The 13,271-nt window shown below is 41.2% G+C and overlaps 1 protein-coding gene across 7 annotated transcripts in view; it reads left to right on the forward strand.

Moving 5' to 3' along the window:
• The window catches only part of SLC4A4 (solute carrier family 4 member 4), a 354,361-nt gene that overhangs the window by 63,485 nt on the left and 277,605 nt on the right, over nucleotides 1-13,271 (forward strand). For all 7 annotated transcript variants that reach the window (XM_060299449.1, XM_060299452.1, XM_060299447.1 and 4 more), the window contains exon 3: nucleotides 7,810-7,989. In XM_060299449.1, coding sequence (XP_060155432.1) covers nucleotides 7,810-7,989 — 180 coding nt within the window. The remainder of the gene's footprint in view (nucleotides 1-7,809; nucleotides 7,990-13,271) is intronic.

Raw genomic sequence — 13,271 nt, forward strand, 5'->3', positions numbered from 1 at the left:
AGACACTTTATTGACACTATTGGATTCGGATTGTCCTTAAAAATGCCTAACTCTCTATCTCTATACATAGAGATTATATATATATATATATAATAGAACATAATATAATATATATATAAATCTCAATATAAATGTATAGCCGTAGGTATAAATATAGGTATTTTATATCTACAGATATGAATATAAAAGAGGTTTTTGCTAGTTAAAATTACTTTGGAGAAGCAGCTTTTTATTGATTGTGGAGCACTTCAGGAGCTGCAGTTTATAAATGATATAAGGTGATTTTTAGTCCTGTTTATTTATCAAGGTAGGTTCCTGTACTGCCTTCAAGTGGTTGTTCTGGCCTAGATATCTTCAAATAATGAATGACCACTGAGTATAATAAGGTTGCATTTCTTTAAAAAAATACTCACTAATTCAGACTTCACACAGTGCTGGTTAGTTTAGCTTCTGTTATCAGCTATTAATAATGGAAGCTGTAATGGAAACTTAACTTCAGTGTGTGGTCATAGGGTCCTCACCTTTACCTAAACACTGTGATTAGGACTGTTTTGCTAAAAATGAGCACTTATAAGGCAGGTGCAGAAGTTTCCTGAGCTTTAGCTTGTCCTTTAGGACGAGAATTTCGCTAAGTCACCATAAGCTCATCTCCTGTTTGAGACCTTTTCCTTGTGCTGTTTGTTCTTGCCTAGAGATTGTTATCATCATCGTGATTATCAGCATCAAATATTAAATATTAAAAGTACTGTGCTCAGTAAACACCAGGTAACAAGCTAAGATTTCTTATCAGTCTTGCTTGGGGGAACCCCAAGTTGCCTTAAGGATTTCTGGGAGGCTTTCAGTGAACAAAATTCCCATGCAGTTCAGTGGGAAGAAAAGTATTTCCCTGTTTTTCATCACTTTTACTATTTATTTACTTGCATGCCTGCTCCTAAGTGTAATTGGTAGCATTAATAATAAAATAGATTACTAATCAGCATTCAAAATGGTCTATAAATAGATTACATATGTAGCATGCAATTACCTATTAATAAACACATGCATTATTATTTTTTTTTTCTATGTGAAAAGTTGCCCCTATCCAAAATACAGAAATAAAAATCATCTGTTGTCCTGAGTAGTGGTGTCAGTTTGAAGTGTGGACCCTCATGCAAACATCTAACCAAGGGCTGACTTACCCTCTGTTAACTGCAAAATTACATCATGCCTTTCAAAGTGAGTTTTCTTTTCATGAACTGGTATTTATGCTCAAGTAAATTAGCAGTGTTGCTATGATTATTTCTTAATAGAACTGGTTATGGACACTCTTATGGGTTTGTGAGTAATACACTAGCAATTTATTTATTAAAGTATTTAGGATTAGACATACTGATCTATTTCTTATTATATAAAGTGCCAAACACACAACGTCTGTGGCATCTGGACTTGATACTGTGATTCTGTTTAAGGTTTCTTATGCATGTACTTCTAAAAAACCTTCATGATTCGTTTTGGTCCAAGAAGTAAAGTCTTCACAACATCTTTTTAATAATCTATCACTCACCCAGGGTCTTTGCCTCCTCTTCCAACAGTGTTCTTTTCATAATTGAAAAGAAATAATACATATCTCTTAAATTTGCCTCCCTCCCCTGTATCCCCCTCGGCAATAGCTACAACGTGTTTTAGGCGGCTTGGCATAAGACCAGGTTACTTTATTTTTTAAATTATCATTATTTTTTCTTCTTCTCTCTCTTTTTTTAACATCTTTATTGGAGTATAATTGCTTTACCGTGGTGTGTTAGTTTCTGCTTTATAACAAAGTGAATCAGCTATACATATACACACATCCTCGTATCTCTTCCCTCTTGTGTCTCCCTCCCTCCCACCCTCCCTATCCCACCCCTCTAGGTTGTCACAAAGCACCGAGCTGATCTCCCTGTGCTATGCGGCTGCTTCCCACTAGCTATCTATTTTACGTTTGGTAGTGTATATATGTCCATGCCACTCTCTCACTTTGTCCCAGCTTACCCTTCCCCCTCCCCGTGTCCTCAAGTCTGTTCTCTAGTAGGTCTGCATCTTTATTTCATTTTTTTTTTTTAGATTCCATATATATGTGTTAGCATACGGTATTTGTTTTTCTCTTTTACTTCACTCTGTATGACAGACGCTAGGTCCATCCACCTCACTACAAATAACTCAATTTTGTTCTTTAGATAAGCCAAAGAAGGCAGAATTTAATTTATATTTGGGGAATATTGCTTATTAGTTCTGAAAGAATGATGTAAAGTGCCAAGTGTCATGGAATCTTAGCTTCGAACTGGAGAGAACAGAAATTCCATTGATTATAGAAAGAGCAACAATGTGGATAAAAATCAAATTGGGAACATCCCTCAGTATTAGAGAAGTTCTGTAGGAGGCTGGGGGTGGCTGTGAGGGAAGGTAGATTTCTGGGCAGAGATTTAGGCCTATAGATTTAACTGTAGCTAAAGGATCACCAGAGGACAAGTAGAATCTCTGCCTAGAAATCTACCTCACAGCCACCCCCAGCCATCCACAGCTTCTACCCCCAGTACTGACATCTCAGGTCTTAAAAAATATTTACATACTGCTTTATTCCAAAAAGGTTTAATGTGAAGGGAAAATAATGGGTAAAAAGTTGGAATAGCAAGGTTCATGTTTAAAATTCACGTCGCGAAACTCTGTCTACCTACTACCGGTTGGCCCGAGATTTGTCTCTTCTATTTCAGCATGAGGAAGGAAACACAGTCAATTATAAGGTAGTGTAAATATAGTGTACATTACAAAAAAAAAAAACCACCCTAAAAACAAACAAAGCACCACCAATGCAGTAATGAAGCACTCACTCTTCTTGATGTTGAGACCTGAGAGAGATTTCTCCTGTGGGATTTTATGGGTTAGCTGGTGACAATATCCTTGACTTCCCTGAACCTTGGTTTCTTTGCCTGTACAATGGGGATAATGACAGTATTTAATTCGTGCAGTTGTGAGGATTGCATGAGGTAATAGAAGTAGGAGACCTAGCCAGAACCTGGCATATTTGTAAGAATTCCATAAATGGCTGCTATCATCTGTATGTATAAACACAGCACCATGTTTCCTGAAGGAGCTAATGATCTATCCTGCATAGAGAGGCATATGTTGTTAACCACTCAGTCCACTGCAAAAATTTTAGTTTGGCTCATTTGATGGGTTTAATTCTACAAAGTCCTAAATCATCATTGGTAGGGAAGTGGGTATATGTGAAAGCCTCTTTAACATGAATGGCTACAGAGTTACTAGCTGTAAAAGTTCTCTGGTGCCCTGAAATCATGATAGCAGCTCTCAGTGCTGTTAGTTTAGAAATATTTTAGGAATTGGGAGAAGTGGACATGATAACATGGCAGGACTTCTGCTTTCACCTGAGGTGGAGCACGTGAGGATGGAAGAAACAGGGATCACCTAGTGATGATTTCTGATGGTCAGAGATAACCAGGAAAGCCATGTTTTCTTCCCAGTAGTACTGGCTGTGGATGGATTGTGAGATATTCCCAAGACATTTAGAGTTTGTTGGGAACTTGCACCATCTGTCAGAGGAAGGCATGCGGGGTATTTATTTGAACACATGTTACTGAGGCCACTGCCAAATCAAGGACTGAACGCCCTTTGACTCACACCTAAGTGAACACTGTCAAATGTAGATTCCAGTAGTTTTACTTTACAAAATTTTGAGTAGCAAGAATGTAACCTTTATTTTAATAACATTTAAAACAATCACCATTTCCTTTTGAATTCTACCTATTAAAATTTTTTTTTTGCTCCTTCTTCTTTTTACATTATCTTTGGAAGAAGTTTTTACTGACATTTCTACCAGAGATTTTTTTTTCTTTTGCGCCTAAAATTCACTCATAAATTAAGCAGGTAATCGTCCCTGATTCTCTGAGCATCTTACTGTTTTGTAGACTCTTGCTGAATTAGAAATCTTGTCTATCAAGTTTCTCCTTTGCATTTTACATGTAAAATAATACTACACCTTCCACCGCTTGGTGTCGTTTGGGGAGTTGTAATTTTAAAAATAGCCATCAATCTTCATGGCCTATCTCTGAGACAGGTAAAGATATTTTAATGAAAATAAATATTGAGATCACCTATGATATTCTTATCAACAATAGCATTTTTTTTTTAAATCAGTAATGCTGCTTCTATTGACTCTAAAGACAGGTATTTTGTGGAGGTGGTAAGAATGCTTTCATTCCAGCTTATTTTATTTCTGGTATTTTTGGTACTTAGCACATACAGCTTATGAACGATTTGGTCATCATTTTGAGAAAGCATGCCTTTCCCCCAGTCACCAGAGTGAGGCTGCCTTCCTCTCTTCTGGTGGGCAAAGAAGCTGAAATGAAAAGAGGTTGAGAAGTAATTGATGAAACACAAACACTGTCTCTGAGGTCCTAAAGGCTTGTTTAACCTCAGGACCCCGTTCCTTTTCCTTTATCTGAACAAAGACAGAAAAGGAAAATGTAGTTACCAGTAATGTACGAGAGGAAAAGGAAAATGCTTTGCATTTTGAATTGCTCAGCTTAGTGCCCTGGTTTCGTTTGGCAGCTCTTGGAAGGCGAGAGCTTCCTCACCCAAGGCGTATTCTATTTTACTGTGCTGTAAGGATCCCCCCCAAAATTCATAGCCGTGTGGTTACCAGAGAATTGTAGCTTCCCAGAGGCCATCACTGAGAGTATAAAAAAATGCCTAAGAGGGCTTCCCTGGTGGCGCAGTGGTTGAGAGTCCGCCTGCCGTTGCAGGGAACACGGGTTCATGCCCCGGTCCGGGAAGATCCCACATGCCGCGGAGCGGCTGGGCCCGTGAGCCATGGCCGCTGAGCCTGCGCGTCCGGAGCCTGTGCTCCCTAACGGGAGAGGCCACAACAGTGAGAGGCCCACGTATCGCAAAGGGAAAAAAAAATTAAAAAAAAAAGCCTAAGAGTGTTAGTAAGGGATAGGAGTGGGAAGAGGGAACAGAGAGTGACTGCAGATGAGCATGAGGGATCTTTTTGGCTCGGTCGACAGGTTCTGAAATTGGATTATGGTGATGTTTCCCAACGCTGTAAATATACTAAAAGTCATTGAATATGAACCCTTAAAATGAGTGAATTTTATGGTATGTGAAGAATTATACCTTAATAAAGCTGATAAAAATGTCTGAAATAGGGGCTTTTTTTTTTTTCTTTTTTTGCGGTACGCTGGCCTCTCACTGTTGTGGCCTCTCCCGTTGCGGAGCATGGGTTCCAGACGCGCAGGCCCAGCGGCCATGGCTCACGGGCCCAGCCGCTCCACAGTATGTGGGATCTTCCCGGACTGGGGCACGAACCCGTGTCCACTGCATCGGCAGGTGGACTCTCAACCACTGCGCCACCAGGGAAGCCCCGGGCTGTCTTAAAAGGAACCATATTCACTGTTGGTACCTGGGCTTCATGGTGCAGCATCGTGTCTGAAACTTCCCCACCTGTGGGAAAGTCGGCGGGGTTGGGGGAGCATCTGAGGGAGGGGCAGGAGGAGATGGGAATAAGCTGAATCTTATTCCTAAGGCAGGGAGGAGGCCTGTGATCATGATGCGTATACAGTGGCACCATTTTTATGGTGATGACGACTCCGGTTAGGTTTCTGAAGGTAAGGTACCTTTCTCTCCTGGGCTTTGAAAACTCACCTTCTGAACCGTCCCAACTCTTTTGTTGGGTTGACAACAACACTTTATAGCCAGAAATCTTACCTTAAAATCTTATCAGCCCATGTAAACTGTCTTTTAAATGATTTATCAAATATACTATGCAGATTTGTGTAAATATATTAAAAAAATCTTTCTGTGTAACATCAATTTGACTCATGTAGCTTAGCCACTACATTTTTTTTTTTTTTGCTTGGTTACCATTTTTTAATAAGAAAATATGTTTTTGAACATCTTTTTGGACTATAATTCTTTACAATGGTGTGTTAGTTTCTGCTGTATAACAAAATAAGAAAATGTTTAATGTGACAGGTTAAAAAAGTTTTTTTCAACCTCTTAGTTTTTTTCATGATGTTTTCCTATTTCTTGAACGAAGGCAATCAAGCTTTCAGAGTTTGATTTACTGAAGAAATTGGTTGGCTTTGCTTACATATATTGTGTGACTTGAGATAAAGCTGCAGGACTCCCTCAGTAACTGGAGGGCAGGAAACAATTGACACTGTTTCTTAATTCACATTGTTTCTGAGACATTTCCTACTTCCTAGTATAATATAGCTTTCCCATGAGAACAATTTGCTTGTAAATGGTTAGACATGATAAATTTCTCATTGGCACACATTCTGTGAGGAGAATTTCACTGTGCTTTTTAGTAGTTGAGTTGGCGTGTGTGTCTGTGTGTTTGTGTGCATATCTGTGTGTGTGCTGGGGGCTGGTGCTTCATGTTTTATGTAGATGCCTCCAACTTCATTCCAAGTATGAGATATTTTCTTTTGAATGCTTACCCATTAACCTAGGGTTCTGCATTCCTTGGTTGGAACCCCTTTCTTGATATAATTGTTCTAATCCTTCCAGTTTAAGGGAACAACCCTGTGGATTATGGTGTTTTTAGATATGCCTGATGAGTTACCCTGGAAAGGAATTCACAGCATTTACATCAGACATTTGCATGTATGTGTATTGCATGTGGGTGTGTGATATTGTGTGCAGCACTGTAAAGTGGTCATCAAGGAATAATGCCAGAATGGGAAAGGAAATCCGTAGATTATCTCATCTTTTTTGCAATTCCTATTTGCCATTCAAAAAAAAAAGAAGTTTTCACATTACTTCCGAAATGGTGTTTCCCGCATTCAGAAGTTAGACCGTATATAAAGTGAAAGTAAAAGTTTTCCAATTAAAAAAAAAATGTAGAACTTTGAGTTCCCTTTTTTTTCTGTCTTATCAGATTTTGTAAAAATAATACCACTTGTCAGTTTTGCAGCTCCTTCCATCTAGAGAACTAAAAGCATTTCACAATCTTTTTTCCTCATGCCCTTCTCTTCAAGGCAATCTTTACTGGGCTGGGTTTATTTTTATCACTGCAACAACCAGTTTTTAGAAACTTTTGCAAACGAAAAAAGAAAAATGAGAATGGCACTGTAGCTGACATTCATTTTAGCTGTTTCCTAGTGTGAACATTTGAGTATTTCTAAAATTTTCTCTCCAAGTATGTCTTATTTTTTCTTAGTTTGTCCCAGTTCTAAGTCTCTATTCTGCTGATTGGGTAAAAAAAGTTTTAGTGTAAAACCTTATACCCCGCAGAATGACCTCTTGACCTTTGAGTTAGATCTTCCCCCTACCCCCGCCCCCCCTACAGTTCCAAGAGCTCCTTTTTCATCACTGTGTTCAGTATAATCACAGATTCCAGAAAAGTTAGCACTGGAAGGGCCTCTAGGGATTACCCAATTTAAGCCTCTCTTTATATAAATGATGAGATTGAGGCCTGGAATGGCTAAGGGAAAGGCTCAAGGTCAGATAGCTCATTGATGGCAGAGGTATGACCAGAATCAAGGATTCCTGATTTCCGGTTCAGTATTCTTTGACTTTCCTAAACAAAGAGGTCTCTCTGGATAGAATTAGAGCACACCGTCACTGAATCCTAGTGCCAACCAACAGGTTGATTTACAGTCTAGCGCAATGAAAATTGGGAGAAGATTTTATTTTTCCGGTTTATTTGTCAAATATGGAATGGTAGTGTTGAATTCATGGACATTTTTTTCTGACCTGTGGGTCTTGTGCAATTTCTGTGCAGCGGAGACTGTGATTTGAAATGACTGGCGATTTGTGTACCTTCCTCAGGCCACCACACCATCTACATCGGGGTCCATGTGCCAAAGAGCTACAGGAGAAGGAGACGTCACAAGAGAAAGGCAGGGCACAGAGAAAAGAAGGAAAAGGAGAGAATCTCTGAGAACTACTCTGACAAGTCCGACGTGGAGAACGTGGATGAGTCCAGTAGCAGCATCCTAAAGCCTCTCAGTGAGTACTCCCTGGGTGTGGGTGCCTCTCTCTGCTTCACTCCCGCAGCCTGGGGAAAGACACGTGTCAAGATCTTGTGGCTAACAGGGAGGGACGCAGCGATACTGGAGTGGTGCCCTCTAAAGCGTAGTGTCTGGAGAGGCTTTTCTTGTCCCAGCAGGTTGGTCTAGGAGGAGATCTGGTAAAATTCTGAGCTGGTCAGAAAAGATGGGACAGAGTTTAGGCGTGGTTGTGTGTTTTGACTAGTGAAGGAGGACAGAATGTTATAGATGGCATTTAACTGCAGTTATCAACAGTAACTGGGAGATTCTTCCAGAAATTTTTGGATTGTTCCTGCTTAGAAATAGGTTCTATTAAGATAGTAGGTCAAGATGAGAAATATCTATCTATCTATATATATATATGTATGTATATATATGACATTTATAGGAATATAGGTGACATTTAGCCAGGTTGATTTAAAAAGGAATAGTGGGAAAGCATCCTGAAAATCAGAGAAGGATATAGAGTGACACAGCTCTTGAAAGGTTGAACCTATTAGATATCATACTTTGGATAGAGGTGTTATTAGGAACAGAATAGCAGGAGGTCAAAGCACATCCTTGGATTCAAGCGCTAGGGTGGATGTGTGTTTAGGTGTATGTGTCTCTTGCTTTGGTTCCTTTTGATATGGAGAACGTTTGGCTATCTGGGCAGCTTTGTGGCTGAAGGGAACATGAATATATGCTGTAGAAGGGAGAAGCAGTAGAAACATATGCCAATTTGGGAAGATTCCCCAACAGGAGTTACATAGTGACAGCTTTTCATGTTGGCAGAGCTCTCAGCACAGTTCTCCCTCTCTTTGCTACACTTGCAGAAGTCTGGAGCCTGCAATAAAACGCTTTATTATGGGTGGTGGAGATAAAGATCCAGTTCAGTCTTTGCAGGTGATGAGAGGCCAAATTAGAATTAACAGCTCAGATGTGTTGAAAAGTGAATTTACAGAGTTAAATTAAAGAGGGTGTGAAGTGTAGTGGTATGGATCTGTGAATTTTTTTTTATAGTCTCTCTCCTGGAGCTGAACAGGTGGCTTAGCAGCTAGAGAGGTACTTATGCTGAGAGGAGCCATCAGGTGGACCACCAAATTGAAGAGGAAAGTTTTGAGGACAGTTTGGAGATGTTCCACTAAATTAAAATTTTAGAGTGTTGGAATAAATGTAAGACTTAGATGGGACCAGAGGGCAGGAGGCAAGAGTTCTGTGCTTTTCACTGGAATGTTGGGGGAGAGCCTTTCTGAAAGGAACTGTTCATATGTTGACTAAAAAAATGGGGTCTGTCTCAAGCAAACTCCTTGAAATGCAGCCAGAAAAGTTCACAGTTAATAGTCTGGAGGAACAAAAGATAACATCCCTTTCCAAATAAATTACTACTATTTATCTCCATTTGCTATCTGTTTTGGCAAGGCCTAAGCCAGAATCAGAGGTGCGTCTCCACTGTGTGTGTGTGTGTGATCTGTCTCTCTGTCTCTCTCTGTCTCCCTCTCTCTCTCTCATAATCTCTCATTCTGCAATTTAAGAACAAGAGTGCATCATCACTATAAATACTAAAAAGGAAAGAGACGCTCACCTACACAAATGGACCAAGGGATTTTGAGATGATAATTATGTAATAGCTTTTTAGGAAGGGCAGTGGAAACAATGCCAGTAATACTCAAGTAGGTAATAGTGAATAAACAGGTCAGAAAGGTACTGAGACTGAACCTGTCTCTCCCACGGGGGTCCTGTGGCTTTCTGTGGCATTTGGGGGACCAGTTTGAGTACAACATGTAAAATAAGGAAGGCAGTTCATTCTCTTTACCCTCAGAGGTCTCCTGCCTGGGGAGTACTGGATTGGGTTGTATACTTGGTTTCTGAAGCGATCCTATGGAGACATCATTGTTAAGGACAATGATAATAAAGAAATGATTTATAAATTTGTATTTTATAGTTGTTACTTTCTGCTAGTCACTAAGTTATGCTGTCATATGTCTGTGACATATTTGACATGAGGCATCCAGTTTGACATGAAGATCCTCTTAGAAATTACTGTATTTTCTCCACTGCTTATCATGGAGACTAACGAGATTGGTCGCTGGTTTATCTGGTGCAATTCTACTTAAGATTGTTGTACTCAGATATGGAAAGACATTTAAATCTGTGATTTGGGGGAAGCTACAGGGCTCTGACACCAACATGAAGATAAAATTCTTATGGGAAAACTCACTGAAATACCTGCCATTACTGTCTGTCAGGAACAGCCCCACCCAGTTTATGTTGTTCTTGGATCTTGGGTTTTTGAGTTAACTTATGTTTACAGACATACCAGGTCCTCTAGACTAGATTCTTGCAAGGGCCTGGCATTGTAGCAGGTCATGCTTGTAACTTCTGAAGAAGCCCCACATGGAAATAGAGTAACTTGATGAGAATCATCTCTGATTTTTTTTCCTTGCTGTCACCTCCATATGCAATCCATCAATGACTTCTGTTGGTTCTACTTCTAAAATATGTCTGAATCTGTCTACTCTTTTTTGGTTTGGCTGCCACATTGTGGTCCGGGGAATCCTTATTTCTTGCTTAAGGCAACTGCAACAGACTCCGCCTTTCAAGTCTCTTCCCACACAGTGGCAGCAGTGATCATCATGAAGTTTAAATTGGGTCATGCCATTCACTCCTTAGAATGAAATCTCGGTTGGGCGTTAGGGCCCACTGTGTCTCACCAGAGTCCTTTGTGTTATTTGCTCCTTGTTCACTTTAATTCAGCCACGGTGATTTTTTTCAGTGGTGCCCAAACCTTTTCTGCCTTAGGACCTTTGCTCATGCAATCCCATCTTTCTGGAATGGTCACTCATTCTGGCCCCGGTTAGCTTTTCTCTCCCTTTATGTTCCAGCTTTAAAGTTTGGTCTCTTCAGAGAGGCCTTTCCCTACTGCTCTCTCTGACGTAGGTTCTCCAGTGTTAGCCTCCCTCACTTCTTATCTCTTTCCTTCATAATACATGTTTCACTTTGGGACTTTGTTAGCCTACAGTTTTGTCTTGTGCTGATGGTACATCGTAAGCTCCCTGAGAGCTAGGATCAGGTTTGTTTTGTTCACCTATGTTATCTCTGGCACCTAGTACAGTGTCTGGTACCTAGTATATATGTGCCTAATAAATGCTTATTGAAGAGCAGTTGATTACAGCGGAAGACATTGCTTCTGTTGGTCTATTTCCCACATTATAGGTAAAGATCCAGTTGATTTTCTGGTTTTTAATCCTCACACATGATCTTTTATATTTCCCTGCTCTTCCTTTTTCTCTTGCCATTTCAGTCTGGTCCTAACTTTTAATTATGCTACTTTGGGAAGTGCCTCATTATTTTAACTATTGCTAAAGTGGTACTTTGGTCTGGGTACACGACTCCTGAGTGTGTTGAGTTGCTCGTCACCCACAGGTGATGGAAGGGATTGATCCACAGAGCACATGGATTCATCCCATACATTTAAAAATGCTTACTATTCCGGGGCTTCCCTGGTGGTGCAGTGGTTGAGAGTCCGCCTGCCGATGCAGGGGACACGGGTTCGTGCCCTGGTCCGGGAAGATCCCACATGCTGCGGAGCGGCTGGGCCCGTGAGCCATGGCCACTGAGCCTGCGCGTCCGGAGCCTGTGCCCCGCAACGGGAGAGGCCACAGCAGTGAGAGGCCCGCGTACTGCAAAAAAAAATGCTTACTCTTCCGGACAAGAATGGCAGCTCAGCTTCAGAAGCCATATTAAGGAGGCACAGAATGAACAGTAAAGGACGTTTATAACAAGACGTAAGCCAAATATCCTCCAGTATTTAGGCACATTAGGAAGATGACATAATTAACGGGTTCATTGAACTTATAACACAGATGCTTTTTTCCCTTCTCTGTGGCTCTGGTCTCAAGACAGGGCTTCTAAAGAGTGGATGCACATTTTGAATCTCATGCATCTGGAGCTTTGAGGAGGAGGCTAGCCACCCTCGTTTCCCCTCCGAGCTCAGTGGCAGCTCTGAGTCCTCACACAGCTGCTCTTCTCAGTGTGGTGTCCGAGCTGGTGTCTCAGCTTGGGACACAGAGAAGAAAGCACATGTGAGAAGTGTGGTACACGAGTAATGGGGAGAGAGGCTGGGGGAGACAAGTGAAATGGAAGAGCAGGCAGGAGGAGAGACAAGGGAACGAGGAGGTGGTGTGTGGAGTAGGTGGTGGAGAGAAAAGCTAGATTGTGCTCTTCCTTAAAAATAATCCTTTCGCCTCCCCCACCATGCACTTTTTTTCCCCCTAAGTTAGCAGCTGCCATCCTCTGAGGGTTGCCCATTCTGGGTGGGAAGGTGGTCCTGGATGAGCTAGGCTCTGCAAACACAGTGCAGCGACCTTCCATCGATGGTTCTGACGTCTGCGCTTTGCGTTTTGTTAGTGCCCTGGGATGCTTATGGGGGAATCACAGGCTGCTCTGTGACTGCAGAGACTCTGAAGATGTGTAGAATGTTGGGAAACAGAGCTACAAGCAGAACATCCTGTTCAGCATAGTGGTCTGATGTGTAGTATATCTCTTGACAAGCTTGCACATGCATCGGCGCTGGGCGGTGCTAACTGCCTCGCACACCTATGTCTTGCCCGTGGTGGAATCTGGTCGCTGGGTATGCGCACACAGATACTCATTCAGTCTTGTGGTATTCTTTCTTAGCTCTTTGGATGTGTACCAGAACTGATGCATTTATGCTAGTGAACATTGTTCTGTGAGCCTGGAACAATGGATGCCCGTTGGTGATCCAGTTATAGTCAGGAAACTGAAGCAGAGAAATGGGCAGCTGATTTTGTTCGGTGCTTCCGGGGAAATGAACAGAGTACCTTTTCATAAGAGCCAAGATTATTTGGGGTTTTGTCATTTGACTTCCTCTTTTCCCAGCGCACACACACCCCTGCGCCCTCCCCACACCTGACCTCATTCTTCTGGGCGCATTCCTACTTTTTCTTGATTCTTAAATGTTTTTAGGCAAGACCCTTAATGCTGATATCACAAAGTAAGATTTTAAAAATTTTCTGTGTGCCATTTGTGTATCCCCCAAATGAAGCAGTATGTAGGAGAGAAGGGAGTCTTTGGAATGTATGTGAAAGGAGGTAGATTCTGTCCCTGTTAGGAAACAAAACACAAAAGAAATATACCATCTTTTTCATCCTCTTCTCTATCTTTCATCTTATGTACGTAGGAGGAAGTACTTTATCTTTAGGTCTGAAACAAAGGCTTTTGGTATTTAAAAGTAATTGA

This window comes from Globicephala melas, chromosome 5 (genome assembly GCF_963455315.2).
Source record: "Globicephala melas chromosome 5, mGloMel1.2, whole genome shotgun sequence".
NCBI classification, from domain to species: Eukaryota; Metazoa; Chordata; class Mammalia; order Artiodactyla; family Delphinidae; genus Globicephala; species Globicephala melas.